Below are 25,897 nucleotides of genomic sequence, written 5' to 3'. Positions count from 1 at the left end.
TGCCTTGTCTCCTTATGCCTTGCTTGATTATCTGTGTTTGCATATTTAAACTGTCAAAGCACTTTGTGAACGTTGTTCTTAAGGGTGCTGTATAAATAAAGTAATTATTATAAGAGTCAACCTAATATTTTAGAGGAGAATCCAGTCGGAACAGCGAAGAAGCAGAAGTGAAGTCAGTACACTTCAGGACCGCCGCACCTGTTTTTAGCCTTTCTGTTTTACAAGTCATTGCATAATTTGTTTTGTAATATTGTGTGATTTGCTGCACATGTGATCTGTTTTGTTGTTTATCTTGTTTGCGTGCCGCCTCTTGGCCAGGTCGATAATGAAAATGAGAATCAGTCCTCAACTAACTGACCTGGTTAAATAAAGGTTAAATTAAAAAAAAATAAGAATACATGCACATTACTGGGGTCAGAGTTGATTGCTTTTCACAGAAACAGTTTCTTCCCTAATAGACAGCTGAGCCATTCCTCCACACCTGTACAGTATACCAGTGTATATGTGCATTATTTTTGCACTAAGAAAAGCATTCTCTGCTTTTTGCACTGTATCATCACTGTAGCAATTATCATTCTGCACTACCGTGTTTATATATTTTTCAAGTGTAAATATCTATCTTTATTTACATTTATGACTACTATTGTTAGTATTTTTTTTCCCTTCTTATTTTCTTCTTTCTATAGTTATTTTATTATTCTCTTTCCTTATTCCTACAGTGACACCAACAGCCGAATCCAAATTCCTTGTGTGTTGTGTGGCCATTAAAGCTGATTCTGATTCTGAGGATTTTTCAGCTCAAGTCTCTGCTTTTATTCTCAGGACATGATACTCCAGCAGTTTTCATTAACAACATTCCAGAAATGGAGGACATTTGGGTTTCAAAATGTTAGAAAAATAAACCTTTTACAGTTTTCTGCTTCATATTCATCAGTAATAGGTAATAAACTATCAAAGGCTTGATTGGCAGAGGAGAAGACAGGACATAGCTTTGCTCTACCCTTTCTTTAGGAAAACTGATGATGTTCATTCCAGCGTTTCATGTGATTCACTGTTTTCTTCTTCTTCTACCAGCTAAAAGGTTATGCTAAGAGAGTTCATGCATAATAATTATTTAAAATATTACGCTGATTTAAAAAAATGCTCCCACAATTGCAAGACATTAATGAAAAAATAATCCCCAAAAAAGGAGATTTAAATTTCATTTTAACTGTTTTGAGATTCAATGTGGTCATCAGGGGGGTGGGACAAGAGAAAAATGGCATTTTAGGAGGAACTCCAGACTTATTGGGTATTTTTAAAAACATCTTCAAACATTGTTTCCTCCTAGTTTTCTGAAGAATTGGTCTCAGGACAAGTAAACTTGCGCAACAACTGCATGTTTTAGTATTTTGTACATGGATTATTGGAAATTTGATGGATAGAATGTCCTCCAGTTCTGGAACGACCCAGTGCGTCTTTACATACAGGCCCCAGTTCAGAGCTAGACTGTAACACATCTGTTGATTTAAACAATGCAGTGTCTTTATGCGCATTTTTAAATCCCCGGCACACCCTCGCCCTTTGACACACATAGCTTTAAGCCATGGTAAATTTGGAGCACAGGCGCCATGTGTCCTGCACTTCTACACAACATTAAAACACACAAACATCCCATTAATCGACCAATGACGGCTCATCCTCGGAGATGCTGGGAGAAATGCAGGGGAGGGGGCTGCTTCTGGTGGGTGGGACGAACCGAGCGCTATAGAAAGGGGGATGCTGCAGCCCCGTCCCCTTCATATCGCTCTCCACCCAGCCCTAGAATAAAAACCACCGGTGACGTGCGCGCAGGGAAGCACCCAGCAGTATGTGCGCGCCCACGGGAGGGGCCGATAGAAAATGGCGAGTCTGTGCAAAAGGCAGCAATGCACGATAGAGAGGCGCGGCTTTCGGCAGGAACTTGACTCTTGGAGGCACAAACTCATTCACTGTGTAGGTAAGCTCGCTTGGCATTGTGTGTGTGCGTGTGTGTGGCGTGGCGTGGGGGCCCGGTGAGTGCCGGTAAGGTCGTGTTTTCGCTCAGTTTTTGGGGAAGTGTAAAGAGCCGAGGTTGTAATGTCCACCGGAGCGCCTATAGGGTCTCCGTGAAGCTGTCATTTTTTTTTGTTGTTGCGCACGGCTGTTGCCTGGCGCTGCCCGCCTCCCACCGGACATAACCAAAATCATTCCTGCTCCAAGTTTCTGCTCCGGTGTCGGGAATGTTTCTCACCCGGGCACTTTTGTTTGTGAGCTGTGTGACTGTTGAGGGGTGTTTTATCCACAAGGTCGGTGGTTTGTTGCCACCGGGGCTGTTTTATACATTATTCCATAGCTGTTTATTTATTGTAAGCAGGGCAGGTCACGTGTGCAGATGGAGCTGCGCCTCGGCCAATCGGCTTCCCCGCTATAGGCCGGCCCGTGCCCGTGTGCGCGCCTCCGGATTGAGTTTTTTTTTTAAATGGGGGGGGGCGGGCAGTGCGCGCGCTCTGTCTCCAAACGTGACGCCCCCATCTCCCCTTCCTCCCCCTCCTCCCTCTGCCCTGGAAATCGGCTTTTGGGAGCGCGCTTTGCTGCATTGGGGGAAATGTCAGTGGAAATAATTTTTGTATTTTAGGGGGAAGGTAGGCTGCAGGCGGGGGGTCGGCAGGGAGAGAAAAGCCTCATCGCTCGCCTCCAGATCCTGTTGGGTACTTGTTGAAACTGCGCCCCAGGATGCTGCGGAGAACTCTTGAGATTTGCCCGGGCGCTGTTTGCATTTAAAGACATATTTCAGATTTTTAAAAAAAATTATAATAAAATGACATGAAAGCATCCAGCACTGCAGGGACAGTTATCTGCAGCGGCATGTGTCAGTCTTTGTCTGGCTGGATCAGCTGTTCACCGCTTCCTGATTTACTTAGTGTTTTTATTTTGGATTTCTCATCCATATATCTGTTTCATCCCCTCCCTCTCCACAACCCTCCATTTGTGGTGTATTTCATTAGCTCAGTTTAATCCGGTTACATCGACCTATCCTGATGTTATGGCAAGATTATCATCCACTCTTCGCCTCTGATCTCCTAACCTCCCCGGGTTTCCTCGGCTCTCTGCCCGAGCTCCTAATCTGCCTTTAATCGTCGGTATGAAGCAGCAGCAGCAGCACTGGTCGGTCAGGGTGTTGCTGCTCCACTTGTTTTTGGATGCGTCCAGATGTTGCGTGTTGACCTGTCACCTACTTGCCCATCCGTCCGCATTATAATAACTCACATGGCCTGATTCCCAGAGAGCCAGCGGAGCTTTTTAGTGAAGCAAAAAGTAAAAAAAAAAAAAAGAGAGAGAGAGAAGGGATGGAAATGAACAGGTTGGGTCATCTCTGACCTTCAGCTGATGTGATGAGCATAAAACCATCACAAAAGAAGGCACGGCTTATCCTCCCCTTCCTTCATTTGTTCTACATGTTATTATCTTTTTCTTTTTACTCAAAAATATGTTTGTGAGCTTTGATCTGTTCTCTAGTTTTACATGTTAATAATGATAGCGCCACTGCCTTGGGTTCTGCCTCTATCCATATTTATAGTATAATTAGTGCTGTATAAATGATTTAGTGGGTCACTGGGTTCGAGTTAAAAGCAGCAGAGGATGATATTCGCCCCTCCCTGAAAACGTAACACAGTTTGGAGGGTACCTGTAATGCAGCTGGAAAAAAACATTATTGGGATCATTCACAGAGACCGTAAGTCCCTGCTGGGATACAATAATGATAGTACATTAGCCAGAGATAGCCTAAGCATGATAAACACAACGTGAGCACGCTAACATGCGCCTAGAATCCACGTAGCGAGCTCACAGTGAAACCATGGTGGATACAAACACCAGAAAGCCTAACAATGAACTCTCATATTTGGATGCTGTAGCTTGCTTTAGCGCTGCGTGGGGTGCTCTGTGTGTGTGTGTGTGTGTGTGTGTGTGTGTGTGTGTGTGTGTGTGTGTGTGTGTGTGTGTGTGTGTGTGTGTGTGTGTGTGTGTGTGTGTGTGTCTTTAGTTCAGCATATTTCTTCATTACTGGTTGTTGACATTCATTGGTTTGCAATGCTTGACGAGTTTTAGGGCCGAGTGCAGCAGCACTCAGATTGAAGTCTGACATGTTTGTGTGTTTGAAGGCAGAAACTGTGAGAATTGAGACATTTGAAGCTGGAGAATTGCTTCCAAATTACTGAGTCCTAAAAGAAAAAAACAAACAAATATTTTGATGATTTGGCTGCACACTGGCTTGGTGGTTAGCACTTTCGCCTTGCAGCTTGAAGACCCCCGCTTCGCATCCCGGCCTTCCCAGGATCTTTCTGCATGGGTTTTTTCTGGGTTCTCTGGTCCAAAAACATGCTGAGGTTAATTGGTGATTCTAAATTGTCCGTAGGTGTGAATGTGAGTGTGATTGTTTGTCTCCATATGTAGTCCCGTGATAGACTGGTGACCTGTCCAGGTGTCTCCTGCCTTCACCCTAAGTCAGCTGGGATAGACTCCAGCCCCCTGCGACCCTAATGAGGATTAAGCGGTGTATAGATAATGGATGGATGGTTTTAATGTTGTGGCTGATCTTCGCAACACATCATCCACACACTTCCACTTAGAATAAATCTTACCACTACATACAGCAATACCACAGTTTTTTCTTGTGCCAACAGTTTGGGAAAGTAAGTGCGAAAAAGAAGGTTCATAAAGACATAGTTTACCCAATTTGTTTTGGAAAGACTTGACTGACCCACACAGAGACTTGGGCCACGATTGATAAGGCTGTTAAAAGATTTAGCATTATTATATTTTTGTTACTTTTGTTAAATGGCAGATATTATTAAGGGCGCGGAAGTTGTTCAGTGGATTCCGATAGTCGCCCTGAGTGGCACACAGTAACAGACTGTACAGACTTTGTGGACGGTGTGACACACCAGGATTTGTTATAGTCTATCCAATAATCAAGTGTCTTTTAAACATTTTTGGCTGCATGAACTTGCTTCCGGTCTGAATCTTTGTGCATGCTTTGATTGCAAGAACCGCCCTTGTAGAACTGCTTTCTGGGTTGTCCTTTGGAGGGAACAAAGGATTCTACCAGGGTAGGTACTTCAGATTGACTCAGCAGGTCTTGGCGCTGATTGGTTAAACTCAGAGAAGACAAATAGCGAGAAGGCCTCTTGATGTCCTCATCCAGTAGCAGTCTTCTCCTCTGTGTCATCACAATCAACAATGTCAAATTTACCACAAAGGCAAACACAACAAACCTTCCATTGTTCTATTTAATTTGCGATACAACTAGGGTTAAGTCCAGTAACTACGATGTGTTGTTGTTTTGGTGCACTCGGAGGTAATCTTTGGATCCTGCACTACAATGAAAAAAGACTGAAACGGGCAGATTAGGGGGCCATTCCTGTAAATGTTTGTGTTGTCCAGCACCTGCCCCGAGTTCTGAGATAACTTACCAAGGATGAGTTGACCACCGGTAAGCTCAGACTGGGTTAATCTTGTTGACTTGGTAGAGCAGTCTCTTCATGTCAGTGCCTCCTCCAGTGTTCAGCCACAATGTCAAAAACTATATCTGTCTTTTGTTTCTGACTGTATGGCAAGCTATGGCTCAGGTTGCTAGGTAACGTTAGTGTGTGAAAGTTGGAAAGGTCAAGTTCTAATTATACAACGGAAAAGAACGTCCAAACTCCAAAAAAAGAACAACAGTATAAGAACAAATGTGTGCTGGCGTGAAAATTTGCGCCTTTACCAGGCAATCTGTTATTTAGAGCATATCGTTACCCGTGTTTGTGACATTTAGTTTAAGAAGGTTGAGTGAAAAAGATGGACATTTTCCGCTTTATTACAGTTCACAGTGATGTGCATGCATGCAGCTTGTGGACCCAGCGAGCCTCATCCTCTTGGCCTGTGCTGCACTGATAATAAAGTAGGGCCTATATGCCAGAGAAAGGTTAACATTATTAGTTGGTAGCAATTATAGCCCAACTGCTGATTCCTTTGGCACATATTCTGGGCAAGAGAGTGGAGCTAATTTGATTGCTGAAAGGTTGTGGCAGTGCTGGAGAGAGACAGACTGCGATGGAGACAGAGGAAGAGGTGTGAGTCTGAGCAGCAGATTGCTTTTTTACTTCCAGCACTGCTCTAAACGCAGCGCTAATGCTGTTGCCTGAGTACGTCAGCTGCAGCTTCATCGTGCAAAGTTTTGAATACAACGCTCATCTAGAGAGCTGCAAATAAAGCACATGGTGCCCTGTTAATCTGAAATTGTTAGTCACTGGTTAAGAATGATCCCAGGCAGGGTTGGGCTGCATGACATGTACTGTGCAGTGAGACAATAGAAACTGGTCAACAGTCATTGATTTTGCAATATCAGGTATATTGGTCTGACATGTACAAACATGGACAAATGATTTTACAGAGCATGTTACAGAAAATAGGGTCATTTAGAAAGAGTGTCATCAAATAGTTTGTCCAGCAGAGCAGCACATGTAGCTGAGCAGTGGTGTGGAGTCTAGCTTTGTCTTGTTGCGAAACTAGTTTCAGAAATATGTTATACGAAATACGAAAGAACATTAGTTCAACCTTTATTTCACCAGGTAAATCCCACTGAGGGTAGTAACCTCTTTTTCAAGAATGACCTGGTCAGGCTGACAGCTTTACCCAAAATCCACGCCAACACAGCATCAGGAGCCCAAATAAAACACAACCAAAACAAGGTGATAGGTTGCAGAATAACTGTCAGTATTATGGAAAAAGCAGGTATAGGTGTGACAAAAATGAGAGAAGAAGAAATATTTACATTTGCATTGACAACATTTTTTCTTAATGAATCCATTTGTGAAGTAGTTGCTGATTAATATTCTGTGGATTGACTAATTCAATAAAGGACTAATTGTTTCGGCTCTATAATTAGCAAGTCTTATCTCTGTCACAAGATTAGTTGCGCTGGTGCTTTGATCTGTGCATTTCCAGTCGCTTTCCTTTTGTTTATTGCTGATTAATGAATGAAAGAGTTGGGTGGGGGGATTTCGGTATTATTACGAGGTAGCAGCATGGCGTCACTGTAACTATGACAACAAGTGAACACGATGTCGGCTGCCTGCTGATGATCACATGATTGCCTTCCTACTACAAATCTACTGCTGCAGACTTATCGGGACTTATCCGTCAGAAATCATACAAGGAACAGTTGATTAAATTGTGGGGGTGTTTCTGAGCCCCATCAATTCCCGCCGCCCGCTACATATTTAGTGCACGTGATTTGGTATAACGTGCACATGCATAACACATGCCTGTGCTCAGTGTTAGGTCATTTTGTTTGTGGGTACATCTATATTCAATGGCCACTGTCTATGTTGCTGTGATTTCTGATCATCAATAACTAATAAATAAATTCTGCATTTTGATTTAAAAATGCTGTATTTCTGACAATGCCATATGGGAGAATGATCAGCCTTGGCGGAGTACTGTGCTCTCTGAGTGCTTTTCTAGTTAAATTTGGTTTGATATGTCAATAAATGAACAGGTCCTCCTGATTTCTTTCCATTTATCCGTCTATTTATCTGCCTGCTTGTCTATCCGGTCCCTCGATTACTCACTGTACTCAGTGTCAAATCCTTGTCTTATCAAGTCGACAAAATCCCTCCATGCCTCCATCACGCCTCCCTCTCTGAGCAGACAGCTTTTATTTCAGTAATGGACAGATGGACGCCCCGAGAGATCTGCCTGCTACTTTCTCATCTTGCTAATTCTTTTCATGGGCTTTCTGAAAAGGAAAACAAAACATGGCACATTTATCTGGAGCTGGTGGTGGAGCGTGGCAGCGATCCACCCGTTTGACCAGACCGGATGCCAACACTGTAAATCTCTCCATACACTCTTCATTACACATGCATGCACACACACACACACACACCTTTTGCCGCAGTAAAATGTGTGTGTGAAGCTGTCTCGGGGGGCGATCCATGCCAATCAGGAGCCTCTCTTTGGGGTGGGGGGTTGACTGCAATCTGTGGAAAAGCAAAATACACCACTGGCACTAAGCGAACGTCGACAGAAGGCGTGTGTGTGTGTGTGTGTGTGTGTGTGTGTGTGTGTGTGTGTGTGTGTGTGTGTGTGTGTGTGTGCGTGTGCGTGTGTGTGTGTATGTGTGAGATCCTTTATTTATCCAGAAGACATCCACTGAGCGATGTGCTCTTTTACAGTGACGTCCAGCATCACATTCAAGCACATTAATCTGAAGTGCCAGCAGGATTCAAACTGCCATCATTCTGGTTTCTTCTTTTTATCCTACAGCCCGAATTTGTTTCTAAAGACAAAACTATTCATCTTGTCGTTGTTTCGCCGTTTAGAAAATGTGACAGCTTTAAACTATTTTTTAATCTCTGGAGAGGAGGAAGACAGCTGGCTTCCAAAAAACCAAACAAACATATTTTGTGTGAATGTTGTTGTATTTTTTTTTTAATCTTAAAGATAAAATCACTGCTTTGTTGTTTTGCTCCCCTGAGATTGTATGCATGAAAATATAAAATAATGCTGGAGAGGCTAATTATTATCTGCATTGGACCACCTTCAGCAGAAATGTTTGTTCCTTAAAAACAGCACAGGAGGCTGAAAGGCTTGTTGTTATGGGCACTCTGTGGGTAATTAGATAAAACTGTGCAGCCTATCGGATTAACTCTTAAACAGTCCTTTTCTGTTGTTTAAGTTGATTCATTCAGAGCTAAAATCCTCAATTTGTCAATTTTGCTTAATTCGGTTAATTGTTCCATCCACGTTTTGAGCAATCGGTGATTTATCTGATTCCAGTTTCTGAAAAGTTAATTTTCACAGATTTTTCTTAGTTTTTTTTTTTTTCAAACAAGCAGTTTGAAAATGTCACCTTGGAGCTTTTTGATGCAGATGAATCATAAATGAAAATACCTGCAGGCTGCAGCTCCGGTTCCACCGTTCACGGTCACGTTCATCAACACTGCATTCAGACACCCAAGGATCAGATAGTTTAAGATTCCATTTGTTGGTTCATTACGAAAAACAGCTCGATGCAGTTCAGTCCTGTGGCCTTCATTACCGTTAAGAAAGTCTCTAAACGTCTGAATCCTGTAGTAGGAAAAACATTTTCTTTGATTCTTTGCCCTTATTTTTTAAATTCTCTTTACATCAATAGGCTAATTTTAAAAAGACAGGAACGATAAATACGGGGTTTATAATGTGCTAATGAATGTTTAGAAGAATCTTCAACCTGAAGTTAGATAATAACACTACCGCTCAAAGTTTGGGGTCACCCAGATAATTTCATGCTTTTCATGAAAACTCACACTTTTATTCATGCACTAACATAATTGCACAAGGGTTTTCTAATCATCAATTAGCCTTTCAACACCATTAGCTAACACAATGTAGCATTAGAACACAGGAGTGATGGTTGCTGGAAATGTTCCTCTGTACCTCTATGGAGATATTCCATTAAAAATCAGCTGTTTCCAGCTAGAATAGTCATTTACCATGTTAACAATGTCTAGACTGGATTTATCATTCATTTAATGTTGTCTTCATTGAAAAAAAAATGCTTTTATTTCAAAAATAAGGACTTTTTTCTTTATTATAAAAAAAGCTGCATTTCTGACAATGCCATATGGGGGAATGAACAACCTTGGTGAAGTTTTGCGCTCTCTGAATGCTTTTGTTGTTTTATTTTACCTTCACTTCCCCTGTGTTGTGGTATTGTTTACCCCTTTATTGAATATCCATGCTGCTAGTATGGTCGTGTAGAAGCTCCCTGTCTTTGTGTCTTTTCTTCCTTTTGGTCTCACCAGCGACCAAAGTCCTCTATTTCCTTAAACTTTGTACACAGCGTCCCTGACACAACCAAAAATTTATGTAAGTGTTCCATTGTGTGTGTGTGTGTGTGTGTGTGTGTGTGTGTGTGTGTGTGTGTGTGTTGCTTTTGTTATGTGAGCTACCTGACTTCCTCGGTACAGTTCTTTGGACACTGACGCCATGTGGGCTCATGCACGGTTTGGAGTTTGTGTTTGAAGTACACACAACACACACAACACACACACACACACACCTACACACACACACACACACACACACACACACACACACACACACACACACACACACACAGGACTTGGGAGAGGTGTTGAGACTTTAGAGCAGCAGGAATGTTTACTTGGACCCGCCTTTAGTGAACTCCTCTTGGTTCTTCAACGCTTTTGTGCAGAAGGTCATATTTGAGCAATCTGCCTTTCAGGGTATTTGATTAATGGCACGGAGGAGCCGAAGTGTGTGCACCGCTGCACTTCTGCCTTCTTTTCAGCAAACTTAAACCTTGAAATTAAGGACATTTTTGGAAAGTGAGGGCATTTTGTTCATTCTTCACCTCCTATAAGAGCCGTGCGAGGGTTAAGGCTTGGGGTTAATCACGTAGCAGCGATGATTAAGCCTCAGGAATGCCTTATTATTTTAATGAGCCGAGTCTCAAATCTCATGTTCTCCCTGAGAATTCAGCATTAATGGAATTAAAGTGTGTCATTCTGACTGTCGTTAACAATTAATTAATATTAAGTAGCACCTCAGCATTCGTGAACAAGAGGAACCAGCTAATGAGATAATAATGGGGCTAAGCAGTGGTAAGCTGTCATGGTTCACAGTTAAAGGGACAGTCTGCACGTGTCTGTTCTGAGTCACTGAAGGAATAATTTGCAGATTTTTTCCTGACGTCTAAATTAGTTCCAAATCAGACTCCTCTACTGCGGTAGGAAAGGATGTTTACAGGCACAACGGAAAGTATTTTATGCGAGACAAAGAAGCTGACAGAATTTTTAATTATACTTTTAAATTACTGCTTGTTATTAAAGATGTAATCACGATCAGATTAATTGAAAATCCTTGGAAGTATCACTTTAACTTAATTTTATTTGCCAGTGTCTTTAAAATGTGGAGGTGTATTAATCAAGAAAATATATTCGAGTGTTAAAAGAATTATTCACATACAGCAAAATCCTGCATATTAGTTTTTAAATTGATCGAAGGGAATTGGATTTACTGCACTTATCAAATCAGATATAAGTTGGAATGAACTGTTGCTTCTCATGGCATTCTAGACAATAACACTACTGGTATTGCTGCTTCTACTAATGATAACAATTCGATGGTAATATTGGTAATCTTATCATTCAATTTGATAATAAACAATAGTAATTATTTAACTTAATGCCAGACTAGATGAATTTCTGCTGGAACAGTAGCTTCTGCGGCTGCGAGTGACAGTAATGCTGATTTCAGTATTCAGTGTAAAATGGTAAATATATCAGCAATGCAAGTGGAGAAGAGTAAGGAAGAGAAAAAATAAACCAGCCGTTACATGTTGTAAGACAGGCAGCGAGAAAAATATGTGCAGAAAAGCAATCAGTAAAATCACGAAAGATACAACACACAAGAACAAGACAGACAGGCCAGCTTGTAAAATCAATTTGTGAGGTATAAAAAATATGGATACTATCAAGGGCAATCAAAAGCCATTGAAAACAAGTGTCACTGGAGGAGGCGGTTCCGAAGCTTTTGAGCTTCTACTCAGACTCCTTCATCCTCCTCATCTCCCTTTCCCTCCCTCATCCAGTGCGCGAGATTCAACTTCTGCTTCCAATTTACAGAGCCACGACTGTGTACCAACTCCAGTTTTTTTTTTCCAGAAAAGGACGTCCTGGTAGATCGTACTCACTGAATTTGACCAATACTGCATTGCATTAACATCACTGATGTTACTCAGACATAAAACACTAAAACAGAAATACTACGTAAGAGAATAATAAATATAAGGTAATGTCATTCAATTTTCCACATTTATAGCCTAAACAATTAATCAAATATCTGTAAAAGTATGACTATGATGGGATTGTTACTAAAGTGAATAGTTAGTCGCAACTCTAATCTTACTCCTAAATCAATCGTCTTTGGCTCATTTTTTACTTCTCTGAAGAGTCAAAGGTTAAAAACAAGAAAAGCACTCAGAGAGCGCAGTAGTCCACCAAGGCTGTTCAGTCCTTGTATCATTTCCGAGGTAGAAGTCCAGATAAGTCCGCAGTGGTAGATTTATAGTAGGATCGCAACCATGTGATTGACAGCAGGCAGCTGACGTTGTGTTCACTTGTTGTCATAGTTACAGTGACGCCGTGCCACTATCTCGCAATGATGCAGAAACATTTAACAAACCCGTGGATCCAGACTATAAGCTGCATCACAGCCAAAATCTAATCATTTGGTCCTTGTGTCATTTCTGACCTTCCCTGATAATTTCATCCAAATCCGTTAGTCTGTTTTTGAATAATGTTGCTAACAGACAGACAGACAGACAGACAAACCAATGCTAATCTTCAAATATCTCTGCCATGTTCCTTGGCATAGTATTAAATGCAAATTAACAGCGCGTTAATCTCAGCTACCCTGCTTAGATTGTGCGTTCTGTGTAGCAGTTGTTGATGAGCAGCGCCTTGAGGTAAGAGTGTAGTTTACGTGTGCATGTTCAAGTGCTTTTTATTGTGGCCGTGTTTGTTTAAAGACTCTATACCTACCAGGCTTGGCAGCACGCCAGGCCGCCGCTGCCGCCGCCCACAGGTGCATCCTGGGAAATGCAGTTCCTCACAGAGAGAGACAGATGGTTGGAACAATAAAGTGACGGAGAGGGTAGAAGGAGGGAGTGTTCAGTAAGGTATGCTGCTTTCATACAACAAATCCTGAGAGGACACATGACGGATGAGGTTTGCACAACAAATGACACGGAAACAATGGGAAATTATTTGCAATTCAAAGACTGAAAGGGACTTCATTATGATTTGGCCTTGGACATGAGATTGCTCTCGAAGACTCCGGTAAAACCTCCACTGCTGACTCAAAGAGGAAAACAGTGTTTTGGAACCACTGTGGGCTTTAAAGCAGTATCTTTTATTTTCAGTAGATCTACATTAATCTGTGGAGGAATCAAAGTCATTTAACCTTTTCTGTAACTGAACTCACAGATTTCTATATAAAAACACTGAGCATGTTGAGGCTGAGTGCAGTTGGGTAGCTTTAATACTAGTGCTGAGATGATAAATGAGCTTCATTACTGGGGTTGACAGATACAGATTTTCTCAGAGCCAATACTGATTAAGTGGACTGATAACTGATATTTTGAATAAATATACATTTACAGTAAAAGTAAAGCCTTAGTGTCAAAATTTAGAATATAGCAATCTTCAGCATTGAGCTTCATTTTGTTTGTGTTACATCCGTTTAATTAAAAGAGATCTTTTCAACATTTATCCTTCGGTGTTGATGGACTATTACTCATGAAGTACAACCAATCAGATAGATGGACATCGCTCAAGATCACAGAGTGACTACAGATAGAAAGAGGCGGCTGCATCAGAGCCACAGTAACACATCTTCAAACTAATTTATTTAAGTAGAAATGGGTTTAAAAAAACCCCAAAAAACAACACAGATGATTAAATAACAAAAAAATCATCCGATCAGATCACCAATAATTGGTAGATCCCTACTTTAGTGCAATGACAAGCTTTCAAATATAAACATTTAAAAAAAATAATTTAAATGTCCAGATACCTGCATCAATGCAGTTTAAATGAAGATCATATTTGGTGCATGTAATTTCACTAGAAAGACGTCGACCACTGTCTCACAGTAAATTGCACTGCAACAAATGAGCAAAGCAGTGCAGAAAATGTATTTATTGGGGATCAGTGATGTCTGGCTAAACTCTGTACATTTCTGGTTATTCATCCAGATTCCATCCAGGTTTTGATGAACTCTATAGTCTTTAACAGTTCAAGTAGCTAAAGAAAACTAACTAGAAAAGCACTTAGAGACTGCAGTACTCTGCCAAGGCTGCTATCTTGCAATGATCCAGAAATCTTTAACAAATCTGTTTATCCAGACCATAAGCCGCATCACTGTCAAAATGTAATCAGTTGGTCCTTGTGTCATTTCTGGCCTTCCCTGAAAATTTTATCCAAATCGGTTGGTCCGTTTTTGAGCAATATTGTGAACAGGCAGACAGACAGACAGACAGACAGACAGACAAACCAATGGCAATCGTCACATAAGTCAAACAGTATGGAAATACAACCTGCTGAAAGGAGGTAGCACCTAAAGTGCTGGTGTTCAGTCTGCTCCAGAGATACTGTAAACCCTTTGCACCAGAACCCTCATAAACCCATTCAGTCACCATATAACCTGCTGTGATTGCCCTTTAATCAACAACTCAGACTGTAAATTTTACAGGTAGAAGGAGGTCTCTGTGTGTATTAGTCCTCACGTAAACAAATTCAACAGGAGAATTATTAACAACCGTGTTCAAAAGAGATACTGTTCTAAAGCCTTTCAAAGTGCAGTCCCCTAAAAATGCCTAGATAAGAGTAAAAAGCTGAGATGTACGGACGTGTCTGAGATTCAGGGGAGAAACCCAAAGAGTGACACAGAAATATGCATCACGGTCACCTTGTGAAAACACAAATCGTCATGTGTTCGATCTCGTTTCCCCTCCATGGATGTGTGTTTGCTCCAGTCAGACTCACCTCCTGATCTGAGTCTCTGTGAATAAGAACATTCGCTAAATGTCTCGGAGTGTAAAAATCAAAACAAGTGTGACAGGCCTGGTACCGTATGCTCCTTTACGTGCTTTTATACTGCAAACCTTTCGTTTGAGCGCTTTTTTGGTCTTCCTAAGTCTGACAACCTGTCAAGGCGAACATAGAGAGTAAAGGCTTGAGAGAAAGAGACTGAAAAAAGACTGAGAAGAAGCACCGACGTTCCCTCGCAGCACCGATTTCTCACTTTGTGTGTAATTTCATTGTGGGTTCATGGTGTTCTTTGGCTTTTTCCCTCTCTGCACGGTTCCTTCTTTCTTCTCAGTGGTTAATTATCTCTGAAAATAACCTTAACCTGAATGCTGTCATCGAGTGGTGTTACAAACCCTGACTTTTCAGGACACACTGAGCAGCTACAGAAGGGGTCTTGATGATGCCATTGAAAACACACAGCAGTCTTTGTGTGAAGAACACAACAGAAGATCATCGCATACAACGGTTTCTGAAGCTGCAGGCGGTGTTGGGTCCTGACTCACATCGCCAGAGGAAGACTGACCTCTTTGTCAATGGGTCAAGGCTCCTTGTTCAGGCCACTGACTGTTTGGACCAAGACTTCTGGTGTCAGTGTTGAACTCACAGTGTTGCAGTGACACAATATTACTTCGGTGTCTGTGATTATCACTCATAACTCCACCAAGGAACGCGGTGGAGTTATACTTCGAAATGACATTTTAATGGTAAATAAAGTCTAAGTATGTTTTGAATCAAGACAATCCCTTTGACGATTAAATAATTACACTTTCTCACTAGAGTCTTGACTCACTTTGGCCTGACATGGATAAATTAACAAAGTAATCAACGAAAAAATATTTCAGCACTTTTTCCCCCTCAGTTTTAAAAATCAGAGCAACAATTTTATGCAAGAACCTTTCAAAAACCATCAACAGTTGGGAATCTCCTTTGTTTTACCATCCCACTGTCATTTTAAGAGCATTGAAGAAGCTTTTACACATATAGCCAAGCAGCTTGTTTAAGATGATAAAATCTTTTAAGTTATGTGATGATCTGCGTTGGTTTGTCTGTCTGTCTGTCTGTCTGTCTGTCTGTCTGTCTGTCTGTTAGCAACGTTACTCAAAAATGGACTAAGATTTGGATGAAATTTTCAGGGAAAGTCAGAAATGACACAAGTATCAAGTGATTAGATTTTAGCAGTGATGCAGTTTATAGTCTGGATCCACGAATTTGTTAAAGATTTCAGTATCATTGTGAGATAGGGGCACGACGTCACTGTAACTATGACAACAAGTGAACACTATGTCAGCTGCCTGCTGATGATCACATGATCGCAAATCTTACTACAAATCCACTGCTGCAGACTTAGCGGGATTATCCATCAGAAATGATACAAGGAACAATTGATTAAATTATGGGGGTGTTTCTGAGTCCCATCAAGTCCCGCTGCCCGCTACATATTTAGGTCACGCAATTCGGTATCCGTACATAACGTACACATGTATAAAACATGCTTGTGCTCAGCACAAGGTCATTTTGTTTGTGGGTACATCTATATTGCAGTTTTTCTCAATTGATAAGACACTGTTCCTGAAAAATAGCACACATTTCCCAACACGCTGCACACTATTTTCTTTATTTGAACACAATTCACAAAGCACTGTACACTTGTGTCAAAAGCGCACTTTATTGCCAAATGTTGAACTTTGTTTTCAAAATTAAGACACACAAAGCAAAAGTAGGACACTGCACTGCTAAATACAAAACACTCTTCTCTCACTGTGTTTTCACATGAAGTGTAAAAAAATGATACAGTCCTCAAAAATGACAACTTAAACGTAAATGCATCCTATAAATAAATCAGAGGGGCCACTGCAGTGCTTGGCTGTACAATACAAAATAAAAATAATGTTAGACAAAAAATACAGCACTGTATTGTACACAATACAGTATGCAGATATTTACACCACGTCTGCATCAATTCTTTCAGCCTGGTCAGGACACAGGACCTCATCAGCATCACAAGCTGTGTTTTCTCTGCAAAGAAAGACCTAATGTGTCTGACATGCATCAACAGAAACATCACCACATGTCAAGACCACTGATTGAAGAGATTTTCCCAAAGTATGGCTGCTGCTCATATACCTTCCACCTCCATGTAGAGAAGAATTCTTCTATAGGATTCAGAAAGGGAGAATATGGCGGCAGAAAAAATACAATAACTTGAGGTTCATATTGAACTGTTACTGAATCAATAGTCCTCTGTGAAAACTAACATTGTCCCAGACAACAACAAAAACCGTGTCTTCTTGCCAAACGCCCTGCTGTCAGTCGGCCCTCTAAGTCCATCTAGGAAAGTCAACAAATGCTGAGTGTTCTGTGGGCCCAGAACTGCATGATGGTTAATTACTCCAAGATTGCTTATTGCAGCACAGAAGTTTACGTTGCCCCACACTGACCTGGGATGTTGACTATAGCCCGTTGTCCAATGATGTTTCTCCCTCTTCTCCTCCTCTTGGCCAGGTTGAAACCAGCCTCATCCACTTAGATGTATTCATGTGTATCATCAGAATCCACCTGAAAAACTCTCTGGAACAAACGTACACCAAACAGAGAAAAAGTCAGTCATGTACACTTTCTGTAATTTTACTAGCACTTGTGAAGCAGAATTATGCATTAGATTTTTTTTACAGTATTCTCAGAACATTTCTGACTGCTTGTATTGTTCCAGTATGGACATGTCACTGAAGTGACAAACAACATTTACATACATGTAAAGTGGTCCAGGATCAGGTCCATGGGGAGATCCAGGTTCTAGTTCTGGTTCTGGCCGTGGTCTGGGTTGTCCACGTCCTCTTCTTCCAACATAACCTCTTGCCCCTCTGACATCCATTCTGAACAGCTAATGCTGTTTCCCAGCAGGTTTTATAGTGTGCAGTTCATTGGTAAAAGTGTTTTCACTTTTAACCTGTTGTGTCTTAATTGTGACAGCAGTGTTGGAACAGTGTCCCCATTCTGCTTCCTAGTGTTCACTTTTTGAAAAATGTGTCCTATGAGTGAAAAGTGTGTTCAAATGAGCAAAAAATGTGTTCACTGCTTTGCAAAAAGAGTGCGAGAGTTTTGGAAACTGTGCAAACCATGACTAGTGTTCAAAATTTTGACAGCAGAGTCCTGTTTTTGAGAAATGTGTGCAGTCAGTTGGTGGCTGTGTGCAGTGAATGGAATTTAGTGTCTTATCAATTGAGAAAAACTGTAAATGAACGCATTCTATAGTGCCGTGATTCCTGATCATCAGTAACTAATAAATAAACAAATGCTGCATTTCTGACAATGTCATATGGGGGAATGAACAGCCTTGGAGTACTGCGCTCTCTGAGTGCTTTTCTAGTTTAATCCATTGAAGATGGTAGTAAGCAGCAGCATCTCTGCAGAGTTTAGTGATGCCATAATATTCGCTCCAGTTTCACTATACAACTAAAATTTGTAAAACTTCTAGGGCTTGAAGGTTCCTATAAAATTTACTGTGGATTTTTATATTCAAGCTCCTGATCTTTCCTGCACTGAAACTTCCACTTCTAAACCAAATCAGCACCACAATGACTTGATTTTTGAGTCTGACCCGTATATATTTTATATAAAGAATACATGTAAAATTTTTCCAATAGAGTGCTTTTCTTTTTCTTAACAGTGCAAAACCAAGAAATGTTATCAAATGTATCGCTGAAGGACTAACGAAATGCTTTGAACTTTTTGCTTTTACATTCATGCTCCTCTATTGAATTAAATTTACATTATGAACAGCACATTCCACAGCACATTGGGCCATTTAGGTCAAAATAATAAACTTGCAAGCAATTTATTTGGTAATGGACAGTAACTGCCAGAATAGCTTTAAATTTGCAAAGCTTATTCATGCTGGGTGATAAACCTTTCTGAAACGAATGACTCTTAAAGGGACACTCCATTTGCAGATCATTTTTAACCTGCTGGCCAGGCTCTACGGAAAAAGAAAGTATTAGTATTTTCTGTTACAAACCTGCGTTTTGTCAGGAATTTCAGCCTATACGAGCAGCTAGCGAGGTCTTTTTATTTCTCATAGTAAATGAGAGCAGGTGAAGCATAAAGAGTCACCATATCAAGGGAACGTTTGAATTTGGTCTGGAGGTGAAGGTCTTTTTAAAATTCATCAAACAACAAAGTCATTAAAATAAATGCAGACTAAATACCCTGATAGCTTCAAAAAAAGCTGCCACCGTAGGTGATTCATGGCAGCCAATGAGAGGGCGATTCTTTCTTCAGCAATTTCTGTAAGACCCAAAACAGAAAAACAGTTTTTAATCAGAAACCCAGCTTGAAGGAAACCGCCAACAGCAGATAGACAAACCAGTTCTATATAATATAGAACAGGGGTGTCAAACATGCAGCCCACGGGCCAAAACCGGCCCTCCAGAGGGTCCAATCCGGCCCGTGGGACGACTTTGTAAATTTATAAAACTATAAATTTAAAATAATTTCTCGACCATGACAAGTTGTTTTGATCATAAGGTAAAATACTAGATTCCTCATTGTTGTTTTGCTGTTTTGTGCCTCGTTTTTGTTATATTTTGTCTAGTCTTTGTTGTTTTTTGTCTGATTTTTGTTGTTTGTCTCATGTTTTTGTCGCTTTGTTTCTCGTTTTTGTCATTTTGTGTTTCCTTTTTTCCCGCTTGTGTTTTTGTCTTATTTTTATTATTTTGTGTTTTGCTTTATTCATTGTTTTTGTCTCGTTTTTGTCTTTTTTGTCTCGCTTTTCCATTTTTTGTCACTTTGTAACTTCGTTGTCTAATTTTTGCTCTGTTTTTTGTTTTGTTTTGTGTCATTTCTCATTTTTTTGTCATTTTGTGTCTTGTTTTTGTCATTTTGTGCCTCATTTTTGTAGTATTTTGTCTTGTTTTTGTAGTTTTTTGTCTTTTTTTTTGTCTGACTTTGGTCGTTTTGATCATAAAGTAAAATACTATATCGTTTAGTTCCAGATACCTGTGACTAAATGTTTTGTGTCTTTGTGGACACTTGAGGCATAATGTTGCTTTTTGTTTCTTGTTCATTTTTTGATTTATAAATTGCCAGTAAACGATGTAAACCAGCAGTGCTGTAGTCTGCCCATGGGTATAAGCTGACCTCTTCATGCTCCAAGAACATTTTTTTTTTTTAAAGGCCCAGTAATCCCCCAAAACAGCTGGCCTATGTACTTCTTAGCAAATATTATTAAAACAGAGGGAAACACTGCTTCTGCTGGGGATTATTTCCAGCTGGGGATTAATACATCGGTGCTGTAGTGAGTATTTCTACCAGCAGGACGAGTTAAAGTAAACCACAGCGTCTGTGTGTGTGTTTATGGTAATGAACTGACATATAACCAGCATCACTGATGTGTTTCTAATTGTTTCTAAACTAGGCTTTAGATACACACAAGGGCCTTTTCACTCTGGCCTTTTAATTGTATTTATATTGTATTTTATTGATTGTTAAAATTTCCACATATATGCTTTAAAAAGTGAGAAAAGGATGACTGTTCCTTACTGATCAGTCGTTGTCTGTCTGATTAGCCTCTGATCCTGTTGTCTCCACAGAATTAGGCTCTGTTTCTACTCTACAGTAGATTCAGGGAGTGGTAAATATTCCCTCAAACTGACGAGCAGCAATGCAGATTTTCTATCCGAGCCTTGAGCGGTTCCTTCAGCACCGCCTACAGCCTACCTTAACTCCCACCTCATCAGCCATTTTCATTTCTTTGTCTACAGTCCTGCTGTCTGTCATTCACCCAGCGTTTCCCAGCCGCCGCTCTCATGGTTGCTCACATGTGTAGGTGTGCAGTCACATACGTTCCTCGTTGTTTTTTTCAGAGTTTTTGACATGTTCGTTGAACTCGCTTCTTCTACATGTATATTCCATTGTCTGCAAGCACAAACGCCGTCATAAAAGCGGCTGATAAATGAACCGAGGTTGATAAAAAACATGGGAGAAATTTAGATTATCCTTGTACACTCCTTCATGTTCTCAAGTCATCACCTTGAATGGAGATAACACAGAGCTGTCAGTGGCTAGTTTGTGCATAAAAGAGCTGCTGTTTTCTAAGTAGTGTTAAAGATGCTGTTAGATTAAAATATTATCACATGCATCAGTGCAATTTTCTGTTTATATTAGTGGTGGGATGCGATTAAAATGATGAATCTAATTAATTTGAGGCTTCGTAATTAATTAATCGCAATTATTCCACCAGTCTATACTCCGATAGCCAGCGTATTAAGTCTGTGTGCTTTTCACTAATATTTCTACATGGAGTATTTTTGCATTTTTTTAGAAAACCATTCTGTTATTTTTAATTTTACTTATACTTATCTCCTCTTAAATGTGAGGAACTCTCAATCAAGTGTCTCTCATTCTAATTTAGAAAGATTTTTTATGATGGAAAGAAACTGAAAAGCTTGTTTCTTAAACATTTTTTCCTTGTAACCGTTTTTTAAGTTAGGGAGGGGGAGACCAGCAGCAAAGGGCCGTGAGCTGAAATCAAACCCAGGTTGCTGCATTGGGGACTATAGCCCTTGTTCATGGGTTGTCCGCTCAACCTGTTGAGCTACCTGGGCACCTCGTAACCCCTTGAAATTTTGAAATTGTTTCAGTGCATACATATGTGCACCAACAGGGTTTTTTTTAAAAAAACTTTTTATGTCACATAATACAAGGGAGTCTCTACTTAACGCGATTTTAGCCATAAGTCGGAACTTGCATATCTACATAAGTACCTATGTCACTCACCTACGCTAACACAGTGGTAAAATCATAATCTAGGACTCTGCTGAAGGGAAGAAAGTTTCCAAAAAAACAACACAAATGAAAGAAAGCGAATCCAATGAGGCATACAACCGGTGAATGTAAACAAAGCCGTCTTCCTCATATAGCGCTGCGTGAGGACATATTCATCCGCTCCACTTGCCAACTAAGTTCCCGCGCGAATTTTGTTTTAATTTTGCAAATGCCATATGTCGGAATGATGGAACAAGACTTTCTTCATAAATTTATGGGAGACGTAACCATGACACGCCATAGGTCGAGGACGTTGTAAACGGAAGACGTGCTGTATTTTAAACAGATGCTCTAATTAAAGCAAAATCCAAAAGAGAAATTCAAATATTTTATCTGATCGTGGGATGCGATTAAAGAAATTAATCTAATTAATTAGAGGCTTTGTAAGTAATGAATCTCGATCAATTGCATTTTTGTCAAAAAGCAATACTTGACGCAATAAGCAAAGTTTTTCAATTCAAATAAATTTTGGTTGATGTCTGAATGGATGAATAGACAAATACGTAAACGTAACAAAAATGTTTGTTTCATTTATATTTATCTACATTTTTCCTCTGTCTACTACATTCACAGATATCTGCAAACTCATAGCTAGAGCAATTATATTCAACATTTTGAGGCTTTTTGTAAACTCAAGCACTTTCAGTGTCTTCAAAAGTGGTTTATTATGGGATGGCTACATCGTTTGCCGGTACCAGGATTGTTATAGCTAACATTTACTCAGGCGCTAACAGCAACATGTTTTGCATTGAGGTGATGCCGTCGGCTTGAAGTGCTGCGGTGATCAGAAAACTCTTTGTTGCACAGTTTGCACACAACCAGGCTTTTATCCAAGCTGCCATGGGGAAGTTTTTTAAAGAAAACTTTCCGCCCAACAAGCTCAATGCGACCTCGTCTTCTATCTTCAAACTTTCTTGTGACTGACATCGCTCAGTGCGTCCTGTGTATCTTCTTCATGGCTGCAAACAGACTTAAGGTTCATTACCGCCACCCACTGGGCTGGAGTGTGCATCAGTGTTACCGGTGTGCCAGATATTAGGGATTAAATGAGTTATTCTTTCTGTAATTAATTAATCAAAACTAATGTGTTAAAGTCCCAGCCATAGTTTCTGTGTACAATTACTGTTATGATTGTTACCATGCATTTATTTATTTAGCCACAGAAGGCAGAATCTGTATAAAGTTTTTTATTCTCTCACAGCAAGAAGATGATGTTGCTCCACCTTATTCGATGCGACTTGAATTTGCCAAAAATGATCTTATCTGTTCCTGATTATTATCCTTTTTTTCCTCTAAACACCAGAAACAAGAACATAAATCAAAAGGAAACAAGTGCAGCATTTGAAAAGACATCATCTAATTTAGTTTTATTTGATTTCTAGCATGTTTAGTGACCGAGTGGAGGGCGCTGATTATTCTCAGGCGCTGCTAATGGTTGTCTTGGAGGTGCAGACGTTTTGCCAGGAGAGCATAAGTATAAGCAGTGTTTGTTAATGGCCTGAAAGTGGGAGATGTACTGTAACAGTGTCACTGCCTGAGCCACCAATGTGTGAAAAGCATGGAAGTGTGCAATGAATGTTTTACGCTGTTTAAAAACACATGAATTATTATTTTGTACAGGCTCTGGATAAACACATTAGTATGTCAATGTAAAAGTAAGCAAGAGAACTTAAAATGGTGTTGTTTTCAACCTAACGCCTCACCCCAAACCTAACTCTAACATCAGCTCTGCATACCAGTCCCAGCCCTCCAACAGTCCTTTGGATGGCCATCCTCGCTCCAAACTGCTCCTTCCTGGTCCCCATAAGGACAGTATTTGTGCACACAGACTTACTGTACATGTGGAGTGGGAGGGCGGCAGGATAAGTGGAGGTGACAGGGCCAGCTGTGCAGTGTGAGGGCCGGACTGGCTGGCAGGGCTGGGGGCTCTCGGCTCAACGGTGTGTGCGACCGTGTCACCCTCAGTTAGGTGTCAAGCCCACTAGTCTGTATAAACACACACACAGACACACACTCCAATAAAAGTGAAGGTCAAGCAACGAGCACCACCACCACCACCATCGCTCCCATCACCGTCAAGAGAAATGTCACTTGTATTTTTATCTCCTCCTCTCGCTGCTGCATCCTTTTCTCCACCGCTTCTCTCTCTTACACCACATACCTTCCTTCTGGTTTCTCTGTTTTTGCCTCTGCTCACTCTTCCACCTCTCTCTTTGCCCTTTTCACAATCTCAATCTCGTTCCTTTATATTCCTGTAAATGTTGTCCAACTCTCCACTTCAGTATCAAGATTATGTCACCGGCTGTCACAGCGGGTCTAACTTTGTCAGAGGTAGGAATAAAGAAATCACTCTGCAGCTTGGTGAAGGATCACTTGAATTCTGTTCTATTTCGTTTCCGCTAAGAGGCACTTATTCTCTGAAACTTTTTATTCTGCTAGATTTTATGACATCCACCCTCAGAGTGCGTGTGTGTGTGTGTGTCTAGACACAAACACACATGCAGTGTGCTGCAGCGGCAGCTCTACATATTTTTCTCTGACTTAATTAAGGCGTAGCCAGCTAGGCTTTTTTTCTCCGTATTTCCCCTTTGTTGGTAGTTTAAGCGTTAATTTTGATGACATGTATGTGCAGATGTCATGCCGCTGTGCTCAGATCATGACGTTTTATTATGTAGAGGTGAAGCTGCACTGTACAGAAGACTTTTAATACTCCAACTGGGGGACAAATTATGGAGAAAGTGATAGAAAATAATTGCTCTTAAAAAAATAGAGAAGATATATTCGAACGGGGTGTCAAACATGCGGCCTACAGGCCAAAAGAGGCCCTCCGGAGGGTCCAATCCGGCCGACTTTGTAAAAATTACAGAGAAGACATGAACTGCAGATTGTAAATTTGTAAAACTATAAATTTAAAATAATTTCTAGACCCTGACAAGTTGTTTTGATCATAAAGCAAAATACTAGATTACTTCTTGTTCTTTTGTCATTTTTTACCTCATTTTTGTCATATTTTGTCTTGTTTTTGTTATTTTTTGTCTGACTTTAGTCACTTGTCTCATGTTTTTGTCGTTTTGTTTCTTGTTTTTGTCATTTTGTGTCTTTTTTGTCTGCTTGTGTCGTTTGTTCATTTTTTGTCACTTTGTGTCTTGTTTTTGTAATATTTTGTCTCGTTTTTATTGTCTTTTTTTGTCTTGACTTTTGTTGTTTGTTGCATGTTGTTGTTTTCTAGTCTTGTTTTTGTCGTTTTGGATCCCTTTTTGTCACTTTGTGTCTCATTTTTGTAATATTTTGTCTTGTTTTTGTTGTTTTTTTGTCTTTTTTGTCTGACTTTTGTCATTTTGATCATACAGTAAAATACTATATCATTCAGTTCCAGATACCTGTAACTAAATGTTTTGTGTCTTTATAGGCGATCTGAGTGTTGTAATGTGTAAATGATAAACTGAGGCATAATGTTGTTGAAATTTCGCTTATTTTTCTTAAGAAATTTCAGGTTGTTCATGATGTTTTTTAAAAAGATAATTTCCTATATGTGAATATTTCAGAACGTACTTTGAAGGCACTAAAACAAAGGAAAAAATTGGAGTGGTGAATATTTATAGGTTATTATTCTCTGATTTTCCTTGTCCGGCCCACTTGAAATGAAATTGGCTGAATGTGGCCCCTGAGCTAAGATGAGTTTGACACCCCTGTATTAGAAGGTTTGGAGCATACGAATGAAATTAACGTTCTTTTTTCTTTCTCTGTGGTTAATTAACACAACATGCTCGTACAATCCAGACGTTTCAGCTTCCAGTGTAGCGGTTTTCTGACACAACAATGAAAGCTCTGTGTCATTACTGAGAAGCTGAAACAAGGGTCAAAACCAGAAGGACAAATTCCTTTGAAATATCATCTAAGAAACGGTAGTAAAAGTGGGGGCCAGAGGCATCAACAAGGCAGTGAAGAGGGTGGGGTTATATTTGTCTGAAGGTAGAAGTCAGTGAAGGGTGACTGGCCATTTGGGTTTTCCTAAAAACCGGTTGCACATGACGTTCTACAAGTCAGCTACATTTGTTTAAAAGGACCACTGTGGTGAGAAATATCCATTTAGTGGGTTTAAAATTCTGTTGTTGTGTTATCTATCTTGGTGAATTCATATATTTTGAATCTGTTTTCAGTTCTGTGGCAAAGAAAAGTAGATATATCACTGTTCTTGGCGATTTGTATGCAACTGATGAAGCATATACATGTTGCAGTGTTTGTGGTCAACCCTAATGTGGAAGAAAGAAAAACATTTTCTCAGACCTCAAAGCTGAATTGTGGACATCACTTCATCTTGCTGTCCTGATAAATCATGCCTGAGATGCCAGTGTTTATTGTATGTGTGCTGCTTAACAGTAAGAATGTTGTTAAATGAGTCAACACCGTGAAGCCGCAGTGTAGTGATGACA

At 40.2% G+C, this 25,897-nt stretch overlaps 1 protein-coding gene across 1 annotated transcript in view; it reads left to right on the top strand.

The window, feature by feature from the left end:
• Nucleotides 1-1,777: 1,777 nt before the first annotated feature.
• The window catches only part of lcor (ligand dependent nuclear receptor corepressor), a 120,358-nt gene continuing 96,238 nt past the window's right edge, over nt 1,778-25,897 (top strand). The window contains exon 1 of the mRNA XM_055009589.1: nt 1,778-1,978. Coding sequence (XP_054865564.1) covers nt 1,882-1,978 — 97 coding nt within the window. The 5' untranslated portion in view covers nt 1,778-1,881. The remainder of the gene's footprint in view (nt 1,979-25,897) is intronic.

This window comes from Amphiprion ocellaris, chromosome 4, assembly GCF_022539595.1.
Source record: "Amphiprion ocellaris isolate individual 3 ecotype Okinawa chromosome 4, ASM2253959v1, whole genome shotgun sequence".
Taxonomy (NCBI): Eukaryota; Metazoa; Chordata; class Actinopteri; family Pomacentridae; genus Amphiprion; species Amphiprion ocellaris.
This window is presented reverse-complemented; position numbering and strand designations above follow the sequence as displayed.